At 40.5% G+C, this 25,169-nt stretch overlaps 1 protein-coding gene across 11 annotated transcripts in view; it reads left to right on the top strand.

Annotated features, from left to right (window-relative positions):
• GALNTL6 (polypeptide N-acetylgalactosaminyltransferase like 6) overlaps window positions 1-25,169 on the top strand; it is a 564,733-nt gene that overhangs the window by 518,525 nt on the left and 21,039 nt on the right. For all 11 annotated transcript variants that reach the window (XM_039541774.1, XM_039541779.1, XM_039541781.1 and 8 more), the window contains one exon: window positions 10,980-11,201. In XM_039541774.1, the coding sequence (XP_039397708.1) occupies window positions 10,980-11,201 (222 nt within the window). The remainder of the gene's footprint in view (window positions 1-10,979; window positions 11,202-25,169) is intronic.

Raw genomic sequence — 25,169 nt, forward strand, 5'->3', positions numbered from 1 at the left:
GGGTTCAGATTCCCAGCTGAACCACTTGCTCAGCCTTTTTCTGTGGCGTTAAAAGGCTCTATAGACCAAGATACTGTAGGCATACCATCTTGTGCTGTGATTCCCAAATACAGAGCATTAAGCATGATGATTTTTTTTTCTAGCTGTGAACAATGTTTGGGGTTTGCTGAAAACAGCACTTGAACATTTTTGTCAGTTTCCAGCCACTTTATAAGACAAAGTAGAATCAGTGAGTTAGACGGAGCAAGTCCGTAAAGTTACATTATCCATTGACCTCAATGCAAACTGACAGATGGCTCCTTTTGTTTTTTTTTTAAAGCGGGCTTCACAAAAGAGACTGAGGCAGCTCCTGTGTAAGGTGACAGCACAGGTAGCTTTGCAGTCACTCAGTCCTTTAGCACAGCAAGCAGCAATAGACTTCAATTGTGATCCAGCAGTCACCATAAATGACAGAAACATCAGCTTGGAATAAGCAGGTCATTTGGGGCATTATACTCTTGCTGTAACACAATTATATACATCATAAGAATACACTTTTCCCTCTTAAGTTCTTAAGTTTCCCTCTGTGTCATTATAACACCTCTTATAACATTTAGCTATGTTTATAAGTCCATAGTCAAAATTAATTAATAGTTGAATCAAAGTCCCAACCCAGGAGCCAATTGTTTTAAGAAGGAAGTTTGAATAAATATCTGCATGGTAATTTTTGAATGCAAGAAAAACAAAACAATCAAAATCTCAGTATTTTTATATTGTTCCTTCAATCTAACAAAAATGTTTTGTTTTTAAGGGTCGGGAAAGGAATAAGCATGTAGTTTATGGTCTATTAACCATTTGGAGAAAAAAGAAAACTGATAAGTATATTCTATCCAGAAGGATAACTAGTTTGCAATGGCAGTAACTACTTTGGGGGATTTATTTGATGGATTATCAAAGCAACATTGTCTAGTAGCTAGAGAAACATATTGGGAGTCTGGATTCCTGGATTCTATTCCTAGCTCTGCCACTCCTATGCTGTGACCTGTGGTAAGTCATTTAGCCTCATTGTGGCTCATTGTGCCCTTCTGTAAAATGGGCATCAAAATATTTGCCTATTTTAAGGAGTCACCGGTCTTCATGGCATGGGGAGTAGAGGGGTAAATAACAGTCTGTATCCAAACTCTGCATGCATTGCATAGTGCTTGCATGATTTTCACTGCATGATGTGATTACAGCATGTAACTAAGGGTGAATAAAAATAACAAATAGGATATTAATAGCAGTGGCAGTAAAGCCACACGGCAAAGTGACTTTCACCAGCATACAGAAAGCAGCTTGAGTTTCTAACTCCTTCCCCTTCCAGTAATGCAAATAATATATATCACTAATTCTATCTGAATGAAATGCAAACATTTCCAGAGAGAAACATGGCATCTACTTTGCAGCAGCAGCAGCACTACTACTACAGTATTTAGGATGGAAGAGGGATTAATATCTGTTTTCTTGCAAAAAGTGCCATGAGATTTTTAATAAATGTAACAGTCAGGTCCTCTGTTTTATTTCACATCTGAAATACAGCATCTCTGATTCTGCACTGTGGCTTCCAACTCTGTTCCAAGGCACTGATTTCAGAGCTGCAGAGAATCCCTGAGTGAAGGCGTGCCTGTGTACTATAGTGATTGACACACTGTTGACACAATAATCTAAAACTAGAGTCTAGGATAAATAACCAATGAGAGAAAAGCCTATTGTAATAAGTAAGATATGCAATCTGCTTAAGAGGTCCTGCTTGTGACTGCCAGCTTCCTGGAAAATGTTCAGATTGCCAATAGAGCAACAGGAACTGGTTACAGGATTCAAATATGATTCAATAGCTTAATATTGATAAACCCAAAGTGCATGGATTGGGGATCAGGCTGGTGTATGTGCAGAGAGTGAGGTAGGCACAAAGGAGAAAAATGGGTTACGAAGGTGAAATGGCACAAATAAAAGCCTTGTACTGCTTTACAGCCAGGGGAAAAAACATTTTCTGCCTAATAACAGCTGAAGAAATTGGGAGCAGAAATATATTTTTATGATAATTTAACAACTGTCTAAAAAGTCAATTGAAAAAAAATCCACAGGATAGAACCATGCAGTTTCATGTGCCATGAGGGTTCTTTATCTTGCTCATAAATACTGTCATTCCAATCTGGCATGCCATCCCTGTCTCTAAAACAGGAAACTATAATATTCCTGTTTGTTAGGGACTGATCCATTTAAACTTTGCTTCTCTGGAATATTGACTAGCCTGTCGTGCTATGCAGCCCCCAGCTGTTAAGCAGTCATTCCATTCCCAGGAATAAAGTCTCTGCTTTTGCCCAGCTGAGTTGCCTGAATCACCATAATCGTAATGTCACACAGGACTCCCCTGAACATGTTTAATGAAGAGGTATAGGGCATTTGGTGGGAGAGAGCAATCTGTCAGCCACAAAAGAAAAAAAAACAGGAACTGAAAATGGCCCAAAGATTCCACCAAGAATAGCAATTGAGTAAGAAAGTGCACATTTATCTCTCTCTGAGGCTGTGTTGAACTCTACCTTGTGTTGAAGTCCTGAATTGTCCAAAGAAAGTGAAAGGGGGAAAGTAATTTTAACTTAACAAACATGATATGTAAAATTATTTTTTAAAAGCATAGAACAGAGTCACACAACAATTTGAAGCGAGTTTGCCTAAATTAAAAGAACTGATGATTAAGGGTTTTCAAGGCTCCTAGTGGGATCAGAGTTGTAGCAACAAAGTAAAGTGTAATTAAAACAAGATGAGGTTCATGCCTGGGACAACTGGATACTTTGTTTTGATTGCTCAATTTCACTGGAGTGAGATTGCCAACACTTTTGGAGACATCAGTGAGCTTCATGATCAAAACTGTCTCCATCATACACAAGCACATATGCATGTACCTTGACACCACTGAGCTTTCTTCATCCTTATCCAGAAAGTTGTTCTGACCAGACATGACAAGGAGAGAGACCCAGATGACATTATTATCTTTGTGGCTGTGCCCTGAGATGTAAAACTAAGATTCTTGCTGCTTCCCTACCTGACATGTCAATTCCCAACCTCATTTTATTTCTGTGTCTTTTTTTAAATCTTTCTATATTTGCTTTCTTTATTGAATCTGGCTTAACCAGCCAGGTCAAATCTAACCTAGAAACATTTTGCTGTGATCAGTTTGGCATGCTGAAAATAATGCTGTGTGCTGTATCTGTGTTTTTCCAGTAGCTGACCTACAAGCCGAAACAAAAGCTTCATTTTCCTTTCTTTTGCTATTCTTTACTCCCTCTCCTCTAGGTATGTATTGTAGGAGACAGGATCACACCGTAAAATAGAAATTGAGGACCCAAGATCTACCATGCCACCCAAAATTGACTCTTCTTCTTGACAAAGATATTTGATGCCATTTGAGAGACTGTCACACAGAGTTTCCATTTAAAAGACTCTATAAATGGGGAGAGAGGGACTAAGGGAGACATAATGATTTATGTGAATTTATTTATTTTTTGTTTTAAATACTTTAACTTTTTTGTGTGTCTAACAAATAGTAAGTGAGTGTTTAATTTGGTATAGAACAAGCAAATTTTGTTCCTGTCAGCAAAAACCCTGAACCCCAGATCCATGCTTGTAGAAACCTGCATGGAACATGGAGGGAGAAGCACAGGTTGCAGGAGGGAAGAAGGTACCAGGTGGCCAGTTTGTATACACATAGCTAGGATGGTATCAGAGGGGTAGCCGTGTTAGTCTGGATCTGTAAAAGCAGCAAAGAATCCTGTGGCACCTTATAAACTAACAGACGTATTGGAGCATGAGCTTTCGTGGGTGAATACCCACTTCATCGGATGCATGTCAATGAAGTGGGTATTCACCCATGAAAGGTCATGCTCCAATACGTCTGTTAGTCTATAAGGTGCCACAGGACTCTTTGCTGATAGCTAGGATAGTTCTCTTAATAAAATATCCAATTTAGTTTTAGAACCATGGAGTCTTCTCATATTAATACCCAGCATATGGTACAAGGAAACAATGCTAATGTTGTAATAAAAAAGCCTATCTTAAAATTGTAACTTCCTAAAACCCCTATTTTAATGGGTGCATTTGACTGGGAATGATTCCCAAGTAATGCAGCCCTACAACACATGGGAGCAGCAAATACCTGTTGCCCTCCCTTTTTCCAGTCAGTCCTCCCACCATTAACTCCTCTCTCTTTCTCTCTTCAATTAAAAAAAAAAAGTTGTTTGATTTAACCAAGTCTCATGGTTTCCCACCAGCAGCCATGCAGGTGGGTTACTTCGGTCTAGAGTTGGATTATTTCCTGCTTGCCTAACATTGTAGGTGAGATAAACAAAGGGTCAGAAAGTCCAGAGAAGTGGAGCACTGAAAGTGGGGTGCTCATTGATGTATGTTCTCCTGCTGCTGGGCTGCTCTAAAAAGCTTCCCACTGCAGAAAAGCTTTTTTTGGGGGGGTTGAGAGCTGCCACATGACCAATTTACCGTCCAATATATTAGTCAATCACAGAACCAGAATCTACCACTTTCCAAAGCTCATGCGTTTTGGAATGGCACAAATATTTTTTGCTTGGTTAAGACCCTAATATGGGTCTTATAAACATTTACAAATAAACCGTTTGTGTTACTTTTTTAATATATGGTGGGAGCTTACTCTAGTTTTCATAAGAGCAAACATACATTATTGCATCCAAGTCGAGGTATTAAGATTGATTGCTTTGAATGTGTTTTCAGCATTGGACTTTACTCCTTTAAACAAAACGGTGTGTGGTAATTATTAAGGTTATATTGTCAGCATGTGTAGAGATAACCAGGATAATGAGCTCAAGATTACTTGATTCAACAAACCTCCTTCAGAGCAGTCAAACTATGAGGAAACTGGTTGGTATTATTTGAACATTGTAATTGACTACTTCAGAAAGAGCTTCCTACTGATAGCTCAGTCTAGGGAATAAAGTTCCATACACTTACTCTAAAAGGTCTAGACCCTCTTTAGTTTGAAGCTTTGTAGCTAGCTAGTCAGTATTTTGTGAGATTTTGTGTATTTTAAATGGAAATGGTTCAAATATTGTGGAGTAAGAACTGGTCCATGGCCAAGGTTGCATTCTACTTTCAATTGTAAGCCCAATGTTGCCTCTTCCCCACTAAAAGATGTACAGTTCAGTCTCCCAAATCTCTTGGATAAGCCAGGTTATAACTAAAATGTAATAAGAAAGCATTAACACCTTTTTCAATGTGCTATATCTTTAAAACCGATATCTGAAAACCTTTGAGTTGGTGCAAAAATTGTCCACTGGTTACATATACCAAAATTTAAGATGAGAGGATGTAACTATATATTAAAAGTTATTAAGTACCAAGCAAGGAATGTCAGAAGGAATGTTAAAATTCCTGTTATGGTCCTCAGATATGATGATGATATGAATAGCTACAGAGAGAGGCTCTTCAGGGGTTCTGATGAGCCGTAGGAAGATTTCACGAGTATGATGAGCTTGCCATCCTGCTTGTTCAGCTAAAGCAGGGGTCCTCAACGCGGTGCCCGCAGGTGCCATGGCACCTGATGGGGCGTTTAAGTGCACCCGCGTACTGGCCAGCAGACAAGCATCTGCTGAAATGCTGCCAGCAAGCTGCGTCATCCAGAGGCGTCACCACCGAAATGCCGCCGATTTTCAGCAGTATTTCGGCAGTGATGCCTCTGGATGCTGCTGCTTGTCGGTGGCATTTCAGCGGCGACGCCTATTGATGTTGCCGCTTGTTGGCGGAATTTCGATGGATGCTCGTCCGCCGCCACGGTCCTCCGTGGCTCATCATCTGGCACTCACCAGTCGAAAAAGGTTGGGATCCATTGAGCTAAAGAGTCCCAATGTCCCACTGCACACTCCTACAAAGCTTGGGCCAAGTCAGTACCTTCAGCATCTCAATGTTGGATGTTCTTATGTATGGAAAGGCTACTTTAGGCACTTTTAGAGATTTCTAAAATGTATTGGTGTCTCTGGCCATTTAAGTGGTGTTCAAGATAGTTCTCTGTCCCTGTTTCTGGTTCAGTCGAAAACCAAGGTATTCTGGGGTTTATTGTTATAGCAGGGGAATGATAGGTTGGGAAGCAATGCATACTGGGAAGAGATATATGACAGAGACGTATGATTTTGCCATTTCAGAGAGAGTGGAAGGTAATAGGGCAAGCTGTTGGGTCTCTCCAGACAAGGTGCCAGGGGGGGCGGAGGAGTTGAAAGAGATGGAAAAGAGTCTTATAAAAATCAAAGAGTTGGGTAAAGTACCCTGAGGAAAGGTTGGTGGTGTGGGCTAGAAAGCCAGAGTCTTGGTGGGATCGTAGAGAAAGACCTTAAAAGATTAGGTGATCCTCTTAGGAAATTCACTGCTTGTGGTTTTCCACCAAAAGACTGAAAAAGCCAAATAGTAAAGGTTGAGTGGGATTCCGTGCATGGAAGGGTGATGATTTGTCTTGGTGAAGGACCATTTGTGAGCCCCTGCACCAACAAGTGGAGGTTTAAAGGACTTCTTTTGGACTTTTATTTTGTTGGACAGTTGTTGCTTCAGAAGGGATGGAGTATATTTAGTTAAGCCAGAGATCTAGACTACTCTACAAAGGAAGGGGGAAACTGAGGTAGTAGCTACATTTGCTATTGAAGAGATAAGCCACTGCTACAGTTATTTACCAGTTTCCTCCTGCTTGGTATCCTGTATAGTAGGACTCATGGTACTAAGTCAATGATCAGATGGAATAATTTTTTAAAAATAGTATCATGCTACTTTTAAAATTGTAAAACACATCTAAAATAGTTTTCCATTAAAACATGTGGGATGAACAGAATACATGAGGGGATGATGTGCTATTGTAAAGGTTATACTAGCATTCATGGTTTTGCCTCTTCTGATTAATGTGGTTAAAACCTAGTTTGGCTCTGTCTACACAGGCAAGGGCAAATAGTATTCTCACATGGCTGGGAGATTTCCATGTTATAATGTTCCCTCAAAGAGAGTCATATTGCCTTTGTAGCTGTCATTCTTCAGATTTATCAGATTTATATTTCCTTTCGTCATGGCGACATCGCATTCCCTTACCACTGAAAGCTAATTTCATGTAAATTACCCAGGAGAATTGTGTTGCTTTGTTTCTGATGAAATAGCAACAAAAGTCAACCTTGTGTGGGGCATAAGTCATTCAGAACAGGGACTTCAGTGTTGTGATTTCTTAAACTGCCTTAATTGCACATGCCCCGTTCTTCAGGTTTTAATGTTTGCTTCACAGAGACAAAGCACATAGTAACTTATCTTACAGCACCAGCTGAATGTACTTCATTTGTGCTGTATCTCGCTGTCTTTGTATTCAGATAAGCCTTATTAGTTCTGAGATATCTAGGTTTGTGCAGATGCTTGAAGCAAACTAAATTAATAAAATTCAGGAGAGTGGTTTTCAAATGAATCTTGAAAGCAAATCAGAATAGGAATCAGGCTCACAAATATGCAGAGACAATTCTGAAAGGATACATTACCTTCTGCTGCTGATTTTCAGATGTATATTGTCCTCTATCTTATTACAGAACATATCAGCATTTCGCAGCTCGAGCATTCTATAAACAGAACATTACACGGTTTGAGGATCTTGTTTTTACAAGCAAGGCTATAAGATTTCTTTAGTGTCAGAATATCACCCAATGTGATGTGTGTATGGTGGTTTTGTTTTGTGTTGGACAGCTGTGGAAGTGCAGATTTTAACTTGACAGGAAAAGATAATGAAAAACAATTAGAGAAACTTCTGGGAAAAGGGGCATCTGTGAAGATGCACATTAGTATGTAAGGGGGAGAGATGAATGTACTGAGTTCATACCCAATGCTGAACAGAGAATATGAACTCTATGGGGTTTGGTTGTATCAATTATCTGTTGCCTCCTTAATCTATAAGATCTCTTTCTGAATCTGTCAAAACAGTTGATAAAAGAGAACCAGGTAACGTATTTTATTTGGACTTTCACAAAAGTCTTTGTCAAAGTCTGTCACTCAAAATTGTTTTTAAAAAATTGCATAGTCATAGGCTGAGAAACTGGCTAAGACACAAAGCAAAAAAATAGGAATAAATGGTCAGCTTTCATCATGGGAGGTTAGCACCAGGTTACCACAAGGTTTAATGCTAGGACTGGTGTTTAACATTATTAATTATATGAAAAAGGAGGCAAAGGTATGAAAATTGCAGAAGACAAAATTATTCCAGTTAGTCAAGATTAAAGAAAACTGAGAGAAACTTAAGAGGTATGTAACAAAGACACATGAACAGGCAACATGATGAATGCCGACAAATGCAAGATAAAACACACTGGAAGGAATAATTTGAACTACTCATACTGTTTACTGGGTTCTAAACTAACTAACAAAGGAAAAGACCTGGGTATCATAAGGAACAGCTGAATGAAGACTACTGCTCAACATGGAATGACAGAAAAGCAAACAGAGGTTTAAGATGCAGAAAGAACAGGATGGAAAATAAGGTGCTCAATAGGCAAAAGACCCACCCCCATGGAGTGTATTTAGGGCACTCGGCGCCTCACAAAAAGTGTTCAACATCTCAGTGGTTTGGCCCACAACTTACCAGCCTTTGTCCATGGCTTTTATTATGCACTTTAGGATGCAAAGTTAGACAGCAAGTCTGTATAATGTGTAGTCATAATAGTATACTTTTAGACCCTGACACAACAAACTGTAATAGTACATACTTAATCCCTGGCCTACCTAAATGTACTGGAGCCAGTGGTGTCATTCACCAACATGATCAGAGGGTTTTATGAAATAAAAAAAAATGCAAACCACTCAAAAAATATTTAAAGTAGCATTTAAAGGTCGCTCACAAACCCATGCACACTGCAGGGTCTCTGTACATTGAAGAGGTCAGCCTCTACTCAGAATGTCCTGCTTTTTGACAGTCAGATTAAAATCTGGACTGAGCCTCATTCACATGCAAATCTCCCTTGCCCCACACAGATGGGGGAGTCAGTTGCATAGGCAGTGGCATTCTAGCCCTAATGAATTGCCTAGGCAGCACCAGATTTCACAATTGTGATCCATGCAGAAGAAGGGGAGGGGAGTAGCAGGCTTGGAACCAGGGAGTGGTTGGGGTCCAGGTAGGTCCAGAAGGGCCACATCATCCTCTCACCAGCCATGTGGAAACTATCCAGAAAAGGTAATGCAACCTAAACTTGGATGGCTTTTGTTGTGACAGAATTCTTTTATGGCAGAGGTCTCAAAGTCCCAGCCTGCGGGCCATCTCTGGCCTGAGAACCTCCCCACTTTGGCCCATCGAGGAGAGACGCATGCAGCCACGCTGCTGGCTCTGTCTGCTGCAGGCGCCGCCCCCTGCAGTTCCCATTGGCTGGGGGAGAGGAACACAGATACCATCATTAGTTGCCAGGCAGAGTCAGCCATGGAGGCAGCCTCACTTTTGTCCACAATGAATAGAAACAAGTCAAAATACCAAACACAACTATCTGATGCACACCTTGCTGCAATCCTGAAGGATTCAACTGCTCGGTCACTGAGGTCAAACATCAAGAAACTGACAGAACTGAAGCATTGTCAGGTGTCTGGCAAACACTAAAAACTCTCTGGCAGGTGAAGACTTGTATAAAGTTGTATGACAGTTTTATTATTTCCAAGAAATTTGAAATAAAAAATACAATATAAACGTTTTCTTTTCTGAATACCATCTTCAGTGACATTATTGGCCCACTGAGAGGATTTGAGGACTGGCACTGGCCCTAAGGTAAATTGAGTTTGAGACCCCTGTTTTATGGGAAGCAACTTACTCAGAGACTTTAAGGCCAGAAGGGACCCTCCTGATCATCTAGTCTGACCTCCTGCACATCGCAGGCCAATGAACCTCACCCATTCCTGTAATAAGCCCATAACCTCTGGCTGAGTTACTGAAGTCCTCAAATCGTGGTTCAGAGACTTCAAGTTACAGAGAATCCACCATTTACTCTAGTTTAAACCCGCAATTGATCCATGCCTCATGCTGCAAAGAAAGATGAAAAACCCCAGGGTCTCTGCCAATCTGACCTGGGAGAAAATTTCTTCGAATCCCAAATATGGTGATCAGTTAGACCCTGAACATGTAGATGAGACTCACCAGCCAGACACGTAGGGAAGAATTCTCTGTAGTAATTCAGAGCCCTCCCCATCTGGTATCCCATCTCCAGTCGTTGGAGATATTTGCTAATAGCAGTCTTCAACTGCCTCCAAGCTACCTGAGCAAACACCCATGCAAGGAAAGGAAGTGGCTTCATTGCTCTGTTGACTATCCTAAGCTCATCCTTCTATGCATCATTACTGGTTACAGACATTAGTAGTTTATGTAATGTTGTGTATTCAGAATTCATCCTACCTTCTGAATATATTAATAATGCCCAGTTAGTTGTGTGTAACTAGAGAGCCTATGCAGACTTGTTACTAAGCCTGTATTTGCAGATATGTCACACTGGCTTCTGAAAGATTGTGGATATTTTGGGGCCCTGAAGGAAATGCATTGTTGAAAAATTGGACTGTGTATAATATTTTACTATACGAAGCAAAACTCCAATTTCAAAATTCAGCTGCTTCAAAACTATGGAAAAACAACATTAGCAATCAAGTGAAATAAATGGGAGCTTCACATTGAGATTCCAGTTGAAATAATTAGCTGAATTTTTACTGTATCTGGTTAATTAAATCCCCATTCAGCAATTGCACTGAAGTACTAAAAAAACAAACTGCATGAACCCATCCATCTAATTAAATCATGTTCCTAACAGTGTTTAATTCCAAAGAGGTTTACCATTTATTTAATACACCACTATCCAAAACATGATAAGATTACGAGTCAGGGTTGGTTATTTTACTTCCAGTGTCAATTATATCATCTAGTCAAAGCATGGACAGGTTAATGACTCTTTCTTTCTGCTTCACAGAACCTGAAGCGTGTGGCAGAGACATGGATGGATGAGTTTGCAGAGTATGTTTACCAGCGGCGGCCCGAGTACAGGCATCTCTCAACAGGAGATATCTCAGCCCAAAAGGAGCTACGAAAGCACCTTAAGTGCAAGGACTTCAAGTGGTTCATGGCTGCAGTGGCATGGGATGTCCCTAAATATTACCCTCCTGTGGAGCCCCCACCTGCTGCCTGGGGGGAGGTAAGGAATACCCAAGATAGACCAAATTTAACAGCATGTTCCATCTTGATTGCAAAGCAATTTGGTATAACACTGAATTTCATATAAATGTACTGGAACTTTTTACATTATAACAAAGCCCTTATGAAATGAGATTTAGCTCCTATTACTAGTGGTGTCATTAAGGGGGCTTGTAGTGACTGGAATGATCTATGAAACTGCCACTAAAGTAAGAAACTGACATGTCTGGTGATATCTATGGCTGTTCCTGGTATAATTCCTTATAATAGTCTGTGCACCATGATGTGCATGCACAACAAGGACAGGAGGTTCAGAAAGAACAGTCATTACAGCATATTACAGGATGGCTTTGAGAATCTGATTTTTAACAAGGGAGGCCTGAGGTCATTGTAATTACACATTTTTATATGTGTAATTACAAATTTCATGCATAAATTAGGTATCTGTTAGGTACCTATAGTGTTTTGTCTGGTCAGATTTGCATATGCAAACGTAAATATGCAAAAATGAGTGGGGTTCTTTTCCTAAAAAATTGACCCATCTTGCCTCAATCTATGATCTGATTGCAAGTTGGCTTTGGTTAGTGGTATCACAGCTGGAATTTAAACAAAAAGGAAATAAGGAGTCATACTCTAATATTATTATCCCGTGCTGGGGTATGTGTCAGCAGGTTGCTGGTGCACTTCTCAGATGCATTCTGCCTTCAGATTTATTCCTCTTATATCAATAGCCTACTAATGCACACTTTGTGGTGACAGGTTGTATTAGAAATAAATCAATACACATAGGCTGTAGGGAAGCATATAATTTGTGTCTTTTTGGAAAAAATTGCACTGGCCTTTTACATCTTCCACCTTAAAGGAGAGATGCAAAAGATATTTTTTTATTATGATTTATAAAGAAGGGTTGACTTTTTAACATATTTTTCTGTCTTTTTTTTAATAACTTTAGAGTATCAGTAATGTCAATTCTAGTCTTCCCCAGTTTTGCTAGAGGACTTCTTGAGGCTCTCAGATTATAAGATTTTACACATGAATTGAAGGAATGAAGGTGTTTAAATTGGAACAAAGGTTTTTTCTGAGGATGCCAGGATAGTCTCCAGGAGGAGAGATCCAGCCAGTTTTTGGTCCCTTTCTCTTGAGAACATTTTAAACTAAGCCAATTTTTTTTACATCCTGTAGCAGGACTTTAAAAATAACCTTTCAGATTACAGTACCTTGGGCCTTTGCACTCTTATTTTAGCCCCCAACTACAGTACCTCAAAGTACTTCAAGGTGCCAGTGCCTTGACATATGCAAACTCCTGACACAGTCAATTCCCTCATTTTTTTTTCTCATTAACATTTTGTTTCATAAACTTCAGAGGCAACAGAAAATTAACAGAAGTAGTCAGGGAAGAGCAAAGATCAGTAACTCCCCCATGTCCCTCCATCAACAGCCACCCTCAGACATGCCTCTGCAACTGCAGGACTTTGAACACGTGATATATACCTACCTTGCCCTATTGTACAATCCTCACTCAATGCACCAGAGAGGAAAAAAGGACCATATCCAGACCTTTGACATTCAGATATTCATGCTTTACACAGAATTATTAATACACATCTTACATGATACACTGTCTGGAGTGGCTCATGACTGTGCATGCCAAGCTCAGGGCAGACTGTCAAAAAACAGGGCAGACACCCCAAACTGGTGGTACGTTCTATCATTAGATTTCACCAAACTAGTAATTAATGTCAACTCCTGACTCACTATAGCAGTCTTACCATAGAGTTATGGAAAGACCCCTTAGGCTCTCTAGCCTAGCTTGCCACCCTGGATTTAGTGATAAATGGTCACTTACATGAAAAATCACAAAATATTCTGGTTGCACCAAGTCCCAGGAGACCAGTCACTTACCCCAGATCTTGGAACTTGAATCTCACACCAAAGACCATGCTGGTAGCCAATTCTAGAGTAAATTAACTAAGGATTTATTAACTAGGAAAAAGAAATGAGAATTATTTATATTTTACAGCATGCAAATAAGTTTCAGTCTACATTTCAAATGGTGACAGTTATAGTTATCTGTAAATTCTAAATGTCTTTCAGGGCTAACTCTTGCCAAGCAGCATAGGGATCTCTTTGCTTATGTTTAGGAATCTTTGCCCCTCAGAGTCCAGACATGGAAGAAAGACTCAGTTTCTCCTGTCAGGGATTTTTATCCTTTCCGCTCCAGAGTCTAAAGTTATGCATCGGTCTCTCCTTCCTGGAAGGATTTAGGAAAGCAATCAACAAAGTCTCTGTCTTTTGATGCTACACAATACGTCATTTGCCTTCAGCAGGCCATGGACGAGCACTTTACCTTAATCAACGCTTCTTTTCCTGTTTGATGAGTTACACAGTTACAGAGATTTATACAGGTCTGTCTCATCTTACGCTGGGGTTATGTTCCGCGGTCAGTGTGTAAAGCGAAAACCACGTATAGTCAAAATTACATTGAGTGTAATGGTGGGCGGAATCGCCCGCACTATAGGAACAGTATTTAAATTGTTGTTTTTCTCTTTTTTTTGTTTTGTTTTTGTTTTTGCCAACCACGTAAAGCTGAATTTGCACATGTTAAATGCGCGTAAGATGTGACAGACCTGTAGTGCAAACACTCAATATAACTTTATACCATGGGCTGTAGAGATTATAAGTGAGATAAATATGTGCAGCATTCTACCAGCATTTCATAAAATCTAAACACATCTTTATCAACTTAACATCTAATATCTATTTTGATAATACTAATGCACAGTAAGCAAGACTGGTTTCCAACTATGCATTTGTGAGTATTCAGTGAGGGCCTTGGCATGAGCTGGCACCTGGTCTGCCAGCATCACAATGATATTAAGGTGTTTTTAAAATGAATCATAGGACTGTATTATATGTATCTATTTTTTCTATTAAAAATACCCCCAGACACCAAAGACTGGAACTGAGACCCAAAGGCTCTCTCATTCCCCTAAAATGTTCCATCTGTAAGCTAACCTAAGCTGAAGTTTTTTTTCCTGCTACTCTATATTTTTTTAGACTTTCCCATTCCTGTAAAGTTTTAATTAATTCGTCAGCGCTTTTAGAGACTTTAAGCAAACTTAAAGGCCAATGGCTGTTATAATTAGAAATTGAAAGGAGGAAAACAGACTGCTCCTTTTTACTTTAGAAGAATCGAGCAGCCAGAAAAACCTCACTGGATGTGCACATCAAGAATCTCTTTTATGGGACATCTGTGCCAAGATGGACAGTCATTCACTGCCTTCTCCCCTTGCACTTGGAAAGTATTTACATCTGTTTCCCTTGCCAGTGTGAGACAGGGTAAACAATTAAGTCCTCAGATAATCTCTGGCTCCAACATCTTAATACCTAACTAGTGAATGCTGTGTGCAGCCTTCTTTTTGCAACTTCTGCCTTCTTTTTGCAAACACATCTGCTGAGAATTTTACTGGTAAATGTCTTGGCAAACTCTATTCATGACAGAAAAGAAGTAAATTAAATCAACTCCTTATCACTCTTGATGTTGCCTGATCTTTGGGAATTAATTGTGCCACTGTTCTATGTATGTGCTCCATCTGGTATTGTGCTCTGAAATGCATGCAAAATGGCAGTTGTATAATGGATGTGGCAGAGACTTAGTATATACTGAGTATATTACTATTAGTTTTGTATCTGGGCAGGAGGATAACGCCATTTTTACTGCTACCATGGTAAAAATGCAAATTAAAAGAGCTTAGTTTGATCCTTGTGATTATGTCCTGGATTGCCAAGTATGTGCTACCAGTTGAAGTGTATGTCTACTATCCATTAAATGAGGCATAAACACTCCTTTTTCTTAAAAGAAATTTAATTTCACGCAGTGTTGGTACTTGAAGTCTTGTCCAGTGAAGTAAAAAATGGTGTTGGGGTGGGTGAGATTTGTCATGAGAATGATTTTATAGTTTTAAAACTTAGATTCAAAGTACTTATGGCCCAATGTGTATTTACAATCATTTCAAACTTTTAATGTTGTCTGTGCGAATGTATTTTTTAATGCTAATATTACAGACCGGTAAGTCTAATGTCAGTACCGGGCAAATTAGTTGAAACAATAGTAAAGAATAAAATTGTCAGACACATAAAAGAACATAAATTATTGGGCAAAAATCAACATGGTTTCTGTAAAGGGAAATAATGTCTTACTAATCTATTAGAGTTCTTTGAAGGGACCAACAAACATGTGGACAAGGGGGATCCAGTGGACATAGTGTACTTAGATTTCCAGAAAGCCTTTGACAAGGCCCCTCACCAAAGGCTCTTACATAAATTAAGTTGTCATGGGATAAGAGGGAAGACCCTTTCCTGGATTGAGAGCTGGTTAAAAGACAGGGAACAAAGGTTAGGAATAAACAGTAAATTTTCAGAATGGAGAGGGGGTAATTAGTGGTGTTCCCCAAGGGTCAGTCCTAGGACCAATCCTATTCAACTTATTCATAAATGATCTGTAGAAAGGGGTAAACAGTGAGGTGGCAAAGTTTACAGATGATACTAAACTGCTCAAGATAGTTAAGACCAAAGCAGACTGTGAAGATCTTCAAAAAGATCTCATAAAACTAAGTCATTGGGCAAGAAAATGGCAAATTAAATTTAATGTGGATAAATGTAAAGTAATGCACATTGGAAAAAATAACCCCAACTACACATACAATATCATGGGGGCTAATTTAACTACAACTAATGAGGAAAGAGATCTTGGAGTCATCGTGGATAGTTCTCTGAAGACGCCCACACAGTGTGCAGTGGCAGTCAAAAAAGCAAACAGGATGTTAGGAATCATTTAAAAGGGATAGAGAATAAGACAGAGAATATCTTATTGCCCTTATAAAAATCCATGGTATGCCCACGTCTTGAATATTGCATACAGATGTGGTCTTCTCATCTCAATAAAGATATACTGGCATTAGAAAAGGTTCAGAGAAGGGCAACTAAAATGATTAGGGGTTTGGAATGGGTCCCATATGAGGAGAGATTAAAGAGGCTGGGACTTTTCAGCTTGGAAAAGAGGAGACTAAGGAGGGATATGATAGAGGTATATAAAATCATGAGTGGTGTGGAGAAAGTGAATAAAGAAAAGTTATTTACTTGTTCACATAATATAAGAACTAGGGGCCACCAAATAAAATTAATGGGCAGCAGGTTTAAAACAAATAAAAAGACGTTCTTCTTCACACAGCGCACAGTTAACCTGTGGAACTCCTTGCCTGAGGAGGTTGTGAAGGCTAGAACTATAACAGGGTTTAAAAGAAAACTAGATACATTCATGGAGGTTAAGTCCATTAATGGCTATTAGCCAGGATGGGTAAGGAATGGTGTCCCTAGCCTCTGTTTGTCAGAGGGTGGAGATGGATGGCAGGAGAGAGATCACTTAATCATTACCTGTTAGGTTCACTCCCTCTGGGACACCTGGCATTGGTCACTGTCAGAAGACAGGATATTGGTCTGAATGGACCTTTGGTCTGTCCCAGTATGGCCATTCTTATGTTCTTATGTAAAATGGTGACGGTGAGTAAATTTTGTTCTGGGCTTTATGGGTCCTGCTTTCATCCCTTTTCCTGATTCCAAACTTAAATGTTAAGGTTTGGCTCTGTTCTGCTATAGGGCTTATTTGATATTCAGTAAGTCTGTCTGAGATTGCACTCATGCTAAGTCGTGGGGCCTGAACCCACTCCTTTCTGGCCCCCATTGAGAATTCATTGATTTGATAGAACCACTTTACAACAGTGATGGGAAATCCCAGAAGTGAAACACTCTGAAATTAAACCAAATAGCCTGTATGAAAAAGCATCAAAGTTTTAGGACTGACTAACTCTCTTCTCTCTGAAAGAGAGACAGATGTCTTTTTAGAAGTGTCTGCTTCATATCCTTAATGACTTTGAGTCAATCTCAGTCCATCAGTTTGTCATATTTATGTTGTACAAAAGCAATATAACATTCACCCAGCCCCATATTGCATACTGCACAGTTTCTGCACCACTCAAATTCTGTCATCAAGGTTAGTGTCAACCTGTGATCCACAGTCCCCTGCTTTCTCGGTGTTTCATTCAGGCTGTGCTTGACTTCTTTTAACCTGGCCTTTTCCTTTTTTATGTTTCACACAAAGAACAGGACCTTTTAAGTTACTGCATATCAGTTAATATGAAAGGAGGCTCGTTGCTTGGCATCCAGTCTGTAGATTCTGATGTCTGAAAGATTATCTAAGAACATGTTGTGCTCTCACACTAATAAGTGTAGTAAAGCCAGTGTAAGTACTTCTTACTTAAAAGGCAGAGGGTGAACAGGGGCATTCCCATTTTTGCACCCATGTGAATGCTGTTAATGTTCTCTAAGAGAGACCGCCACAATGGTATTCAGGGCACTAAACCACATTGTGTGAAAAGCATTCTGTAAATTGGTAGCAATTGGAAGCCTCTTATGATGCTGTATTGAATTGCCGTGACCCCGACAACAGAGTCAGGGCACCATCTTTGCTATTCAAGGGCAATATATCATTTGAACAGATTATTAAATTGAGCGGTAGTTCTGACACGATTTGCCATTCATTTCATGTACCGGAGATAACTTGAACAGCTCATTTTAGAACTCTGTTTCAGTCATTTCCTGAATCCCAGACATGCATTTGCAGTTATTAAATGTCATTAGACTGGTATTATTCCATACTACCACATAAAGTTGTTTTTAGATTAAGGTTACACATTCAGAAGAGCACTGATATTTATTTTGCTGTAGATGTTTTCATGACCTTCAATGCACAAAACTGAGATTCAATTTGCCTTAGAGACTGCCTCTCCCTTTCTGACTCACCACACCACTTGCCTTCATCAGGAACACTTAAGCATTCTGGGCGAAATCATGGCTCCACTGAAGTCCCTCGGAGCTTTGCCATTGACTTCAGTGAAGCCAGGATTTCACTCTGTCTCAATGAAACTCAGGAGAGCTGAAAGCTAAGCATTGCTTTCAATGTTTAAAAGGGATATTAGTTTAGTAATATAGTTGTCTGTATTGTTAACTAATCAAAGGCAGGAATTGTCACTACGTTAGCGCTGGAAGTTCTGTTTATCTCAGTAGCATCTTTTTTGACATAAATTAATGCAAATTTCCTCAAAGGGGGAAAAAATTTCATGTTGGGTTTTAAAATAGATAAAGGAATTTAATGTGTGACTAACTACCCTGTTGTTATGCTGTAATTATATTTGTTAAACATAAGAGACACTGACTTTGTACATTATCAATTCTAAATTTACCAAGTGTGGGGAAAGCATTTAAAAAAAGATTTTCAAAACTGCTTACAGGGTTTAGGAGCACAAATCCCATTGGCTTTCTCTGTATTATGTGCTTCTAAATCCCTTAGTCACTTTTAAAAAAAAAATCTCTCCCTTAGTTTTGGTCTTGTCGGGAAAATTTGGTGCCACTAGTAATGGCAACCGCAATTTGCACAATGTGCTACAGCTGTTGGCTGTCAACCTGTGTTTTGGAGCAACTTGTGTCTTCATGATGAGCAGTTACAGAAGATGCACTCCGTCTTGTAATGTCCCCAGTCAAAGTAATCAGAAGTGCATTGTCACTCACACCCTCCGTGAATAACATCACATGAGTTATCTTCACAGCTAATCAGTTAGCAAAAATATTCAACAAATCTGCTGTCCATGTTTGGATGTTGTAGCAAATACGCAGTGGGAGTGGCCTCTCTGCACTCCTGATCACTTTTTTAAAGTGTCTGCACTATGCAGTGGAACTCTGCAGCCTCATCTCTCTCCCCCTGACTCTCAGTGCCTGGGCCCATTCTCCAAATAAGTTCCCCGACTCCAGTTTAGAAGACTGTGCTGTTAAATTTCTGCATAGAATCCTGCATGCTACTTAATTCATAGCTGCAGTTCTGTCCCAGGGATTCAGAGAACAGTGATTTCCAGTTTCTGTTCTCGTCTGATAGGGGCTGCTGTCAGAGTGCACAAGCCATTTAAAACTTCCCTAAGCTTTGATGAATGTAAGGAGTAAGGAGGACTGTGAATCAAATCATGGCAAAGTATTGACAGGAGCCTGCAAAGAGGCAGAAAAAGAAACCACCTCCTTTAGAGAAATCTTTTGTGAAAATTATGATTAGAAAACATTGATTTTTTTCATGCAAGGGGCTACAAATTTTAAAATTTATAAAAATTTTGGTTTCCTTAATAACACATCTTCTTGGAAAGAATTTGTTTTTTAAAATAGCATTTTTGCAGATCAGCATGGTTTTAACTGGCACATCCAAATGTGCGTAGTAAGAAAAACATGTCTGCTTGCCTCCACCCTCTGCCTCATCCACTCATTTCCAACCCGGACACCACCACCCAAACCAGGATAAAAAGAGAAGTTCTTATTTAATCTTCTTCAGTATAAGAAAGGGGTTACAATATAAAGGAAAAAATCCTTTAAATGTCCTTAATATTGAACAGTCTTCTACAGAACTGGGCTTGTTCCAACAGCCAGGAAGTAAATATGCCTTTAACTTTCACAACGTATTTAGACATTTTTAGCAACCTAAAGTTTATCAACCAGGTCTTTATGTATCTTAACCATTCAAAGCCTGGACTAGCACAATGCTTACTTAAATCACAGGCTTCCACCAGTGCTTAAGATCCCATGAGTCAGCTTTCTCTACAAAGTGCAGGGTTTTTTAATAAATATCTCTACCCAAGAGATTTGGTGAAAAGTGTAATTGTAATTCCTCTCATTGATTAAGAGAAATAGGGAAATACTTAAATTAAACATTTGAAACTCTAGATTGTAAAACTGAATATTCTAATATTTGATAAATAACCTAATAGTAGTTTGTAGTGGAGCTGGCAGTTTTGACACTTTCTGCCAAAAATATTTTGTATTTACAATTCCCCCATTTTATGGAGGTGCCCAAGAAGCAAGTACATTTATCAGTTATAGTGGAGGATATTGTTTTTTGCATAGCTAATAGACTAATATCCCTAGCTTCAGACTGTCATGGTGCAGAAGATTTAGCAAGGGACGATGCCCCCTCATCCTCACTTTTAAGGTCTGCACGGCTTAAACGTCTTGCCTCTAAGGCTTTCCACAATCTCACTTTGGCCCATGTTTCAGATTCTGTTTCATGGCATGTTCCTCCTTCCATGATTCCCTCTATGTTCTGAATGACCTCGCAATCCAGTGTGCCAAGTCCCTTTCTTCTCAGCGAAATTCTTCCTAGGTATTGTCTACACTAGGAAAGAGGTGTCTTGTTAACATATGTTAGCTAACAATTGTTAAAATCCTAGTATAGACAAGACAAGTTGTAGCTTTAACATGTTAGCTGGTTAAGGAAAACCTGACACCCCCCGCCCCGGCTAGGCCCATGGGGAGCCAGTGCCTGCTCTTTATGGCCTGGACACTTAGGGTATATCTATATTGCAATGAAAAACCTGCAGCACCAAGTCTCAGGGCCTGGGTCAATTGATTCTGGCTTGCAGGTGAAGGGTATGCTTGTGTTCATTTTGGATAAAATGTGGTTTGCAGGGTGCTTATGCATAGGGAAGCATGCTGTGGCTCACCAGCCTAGGAACATTCTAGAGAAAGCCAGGGGGGAGGGGGATGAGCTCAGCATGTGGAATGGAGCACTATGAGCATGTGATAAACAAACCCATATAGGAAAAAGGAACTGGAACCTACAGCAGCATAAGTTCCTCTCCATCAATACCTTCTTTTTCCCAAGTGCAGGAGCAGCAAGGAAAGCAGGGAGAGCCAGGGCCTGCAAGTCCCCTGATTCTTAGTATCCTCCCCTTCACTCCTCTAGCCCACAAAAGCTTATGCTCAAATAAATTTGTTAGTCTCTAAGGTGCCACAAGTACTCCTGTTCTTTTTGCAGATATAGACTAACACGGCTGCTACTCTGAATCCTCTAGCATTGGTACCTTTTCTGGGATTATGCTGCATATATGGGTTTGTTTAACTCTGATTGGTTAGAGGTTCATGTTATGTAACTTGTTATGTAACTTGTTATATAAGTGCCATGTGCTATAAAATAGCAAGGGGATGGGCTCCTTGCTGGAGGGACTCTGCCTGATTCTTTGTACCAGGGGCTCTCCTTGTGCACATATTGAATAAAGCCTTGTTGCATTGAATCGCATCGAATCGAAGTCCCTTGATTCTACCCAGCATCAGACTCACTGGGAACCACAAAATCCCAACACAGGGCTAAAAATTGCAGTGCAGATATTCGGGCTTGGGCTGGAGCTCAGGCTTTTTGACTCTCCCCCTCTGCCCCCATGGGGTCTCGGAGCCCAAGCTCCAGCTCAAATGTCTACACTGCAGTATTTAGTCCCACAGCCAAAGCCCTGTGAGCCTGAGTCAGCTGACCCAGGCCAGCCACAGCCATGCTGCAGGTCTTTTATTGCTGGGTAGATATACCCTTTAAGCAAAAGGAACTGGAACCTACAGCAGCATAAGTTCCTCTCCATCAATACCTTCTTTTTCCCAAGTGCAGGAGCAGCAAGGAAAGCAGGGAGAGCCAGGGCCTGCAAGTCCCCTGACTCTTAGTATCCTCCCCTTCACTCCTCTAGCCCACAAAAGCTTATGCTCAAATAAATTTGTTAGTCTCTAAGGTGCCACAAGTACTCCTGTTCTTTTTGCAGATATAGACTAACACGGCTGCTACTCTGAATCCTCTAGCACTGGTACCCTTTCTGGGATTATGCTGCATGAACTCTATTTAAGCCCTCTTCACTAGTGTTTTTGTCCCAGCATGCACTGTGATGGTGTTTCAGAATCTTGATGCACATTAAGGCATAAATATGTTGTTATTAAGGCATTGTTTCCACCTGCATCAAATTCTAACATGGAGGATTTTAAGGGCCAGACTTCTAAAGGGGCCTCAATCAGGCATTTGTTTCTGTGTCTACATTTTTGCCCAGACAAAACCCTTCAGTGCTTTTTTTTTTTTTTTAGCATACTCAGCTGTGTGTACAGGTAATAGAAATTGGGGGTGAACAAATTGGCTTTGCATGTAACCATTCTATCTTTTGTATGTATGAGTATTAGAATCTGCCCCTGTGTATTTAGGAGGCTGCTCAATAATTGCATATGTACAGATGAGGAAAACTTTTTGAAAATTCAGACTTGCCATTTTTTGAGTAGTTTTAAATCAAAGCCCAATAACTTAGAAATGCTTATTAGCCTGTTATTGGAAATGGGGGACTCAGATGCATGCTTCCTTAATCAAGAAAAAGCAACAACAAAGCTACACGCTGTTTGAGACTTCCTGCTTTCCTTACCCTGTTATACAAAAGAATCTTGGAGGATTTGCAGGCAGCATGGTGCTGATTCTCTGTAGAATATTCCCTGCCATTCTGACAGCAGTTTGAATGGCTCCATTCAGTTTCTAACAATGGCAAAGGCCGCATAGAAGTACCACAAAGCAGGAGTATGAGCCCCATTGAAATGCTTTTATCAAACCCTTCTCCCCACCCCAAATAAAATAATGCTCTCTGACTGGAAGAGTAGATAGAAGCAAAGAAAGGATGAGATATGGGACTGGGACGGATACACACAACAATGCAGAGAACAGAGAAACAAATGCTGAAGAGTATTTCATTAGTAGAAAGAGGAGAGGGGAAACAGGGAGAACTGGGCAGATAGGAAGTGAGCTTAAGGAAACTTTAAAAAGGAAAACTCTCTCTAGAACAGTATATGATAGATTGAATCTATCCCTTAAATGTAGAAGAATAGGATAAGAAAATTCTCTCAGTGGACAAAAATATGAAAGCCCTACTAATACCATAAGGCTTTAAAAGTGAAACATTGAAATAAGTATTTATTTTACTGTTAACACTAGTTTCATAGCCTCTCTGGTTTAGTTGGTGTCTGTGCTTTGAGTATATAACATGAAGAGTGGAATATTAAGAAAACAGCTCAGAACCTTTGAAAAACAGGCTTTAATTCTGTATTGTAATTTCAAGGAACTTTTACATGAACTCTGTCTCCCGTCCCATGCACTTAGCTTGAGCAGCATTTTTCATAAGTGGAAGTTATGTGTTTTTGTAAACTCCTTTTACTGTGATTATTACTGTGTGATTATTGAAGCTACCCTTTCCCATATGCTGCAGAATAATTTCCCTGTCTCCACAATTGCTACCTACCACCAGATAAAGCCAGGCGCATGACAGGACACTGACTGACTAATGGCTAGCATTCTGTTGACAACTCCTTATCCCAGCTGGGTTGCCATAAATTCTATCTGCCTTAATACCTTCCTTCTCCTCCACAAAAAGGGACCTGGAGAAATCAAGATCCTCCAGTATCATCTTGCTCTCTTTAAATTCTTTTCAAAGGTTTTCTGCTAATTTAAATCACAGAAGGGCTAAAGGGATGAGTTCTGCCCATTTTCTTCTTTATCCCCATCAAATTATTTGTCTAGGTCTCAATCATCCTTCCATGTTAGACACGACTCCCTTTAGAGTCTATCGATGGTACTCCTGGAGCTGCCTGGAGGAACTGAGAGAGAGAGATTTCCTCCATCCTCTTAGGGCTAGTCTACACTTACCTGCCGGGTCGACGCGGTGAGTTCGACTTTTCGGAGTTCGAACTATCGCGTCTAATCTAGACGCGATAGTTCGAACTCCCCGCGCGCTCCGGTCGACTCCAGTACTCCACCACTGCAAAAGGCGGTGGCGGAGTCGACCTTGGAGCCGCGGACTTCGATCCCACGGCGTCTGGACAGGTAAGTAGTTCAAACTAGGGTACTTCGAGTTCAGCTACGCTATTCACGTAGCTGAACTTGCGTACCCTAGTTCGACCCCCGCCCTTAGTGTAGACCTGCCCTTAGAGAGCTAAATGTGCTGCTTAGCTCCTGCCTGCCTGGGACTGAGTCATCAATTGTGTTCAGAACCTGAATTCAGATTCCCAATATGGTCACAAATTACAGTGACACTAGACAACTATTTCCCTTGCAGACATCTTAGAAACTAAAATAATAACTGTACATAGCACTCATACAGCACTGTACACACAGTAACTAATTAACCCTCAGAACACCATTCTAAGGTAGCTAGGTAGTTACTATCATCCCCTTTTTACAGAGGGAGAAACAAAGAAATTAAGTCTCTAGTTCAGTGATACTCAGACTGAGGCTTGGGAGGCACAAGTGGCTCTTTAATGTCTCTCTTGCAGCTCTTTGCAGCACATGATATTAAAACACTGTGATTTAATTATTAACAATCAGGATGCTTTTACTATGTTATTAACCAATTGCAGTTGATATAATAATACTTGGTCAGTCATTTTGCGGTGAGAATAATATATATACACTAGGGCTGTCAATTGCAGTTAACGCATGTGATAAACTCAAAACAAATTAATGCATTATTTTTTAAATGAGCATTAATCATACATCTCTGGAGATGGGGCTCAGCGGAGGCTGGTTGGGGAGAGAGGCACCCCATTGCCTGCACCATCCCCTCCCCCTGGGCAGGGCCGGCCTTAGGGGTGGCAAGGGGAGCAACCACCTAGAGTGCCCTGCTTAGGGGTGCACTGCTGCATCCTTCCAACACCTTGCTCCACTGCTGCTCCCACCTCCTCCCTCCCCCACATGGAGCCACCCTTGGCCAACCTGCTTAGGACCAGGAGCCTGCCTCCTGTCTGCTGCGCAGAGTGGGGGGGTGGTAGGGTGTGGGGGGCTGATGTTGGAATGTCCCTCTCCTGCCGCCCATGTACGTGGTCACTGCTGAGCTGGGGGTCAGGGAACAGGGGGATCCTGTCTGCTGCTGACTCAGGAGTGAGTGCTGCTGAGAGCAGCTGCTGTGGGCTGAAAAAGTGTTCAGGCTCATGAGTGCTCTGCTTAAAGAGACAGTGCTACACACACCCCAAAATCTGAAACTGCATCCCTGGTGAGCCAGGAGTGGCCAGAGGACTGTGGGATGGCAACAGCATGGAGCCC

The sequence above is a fragment of the Mauremys reevesii genome, linkage group 5 (assembly GCF_016161935.1).
Source record: "Mauremys reevesii isolate NIE-2019 linkage group 5, ASM1616193v1, whole genome shotgun sequence".
NCBI lineage: Eukaryota > Metazoa > Chordata > Testudines > Geoemydidae > Mauremys > Mauremys reevesii.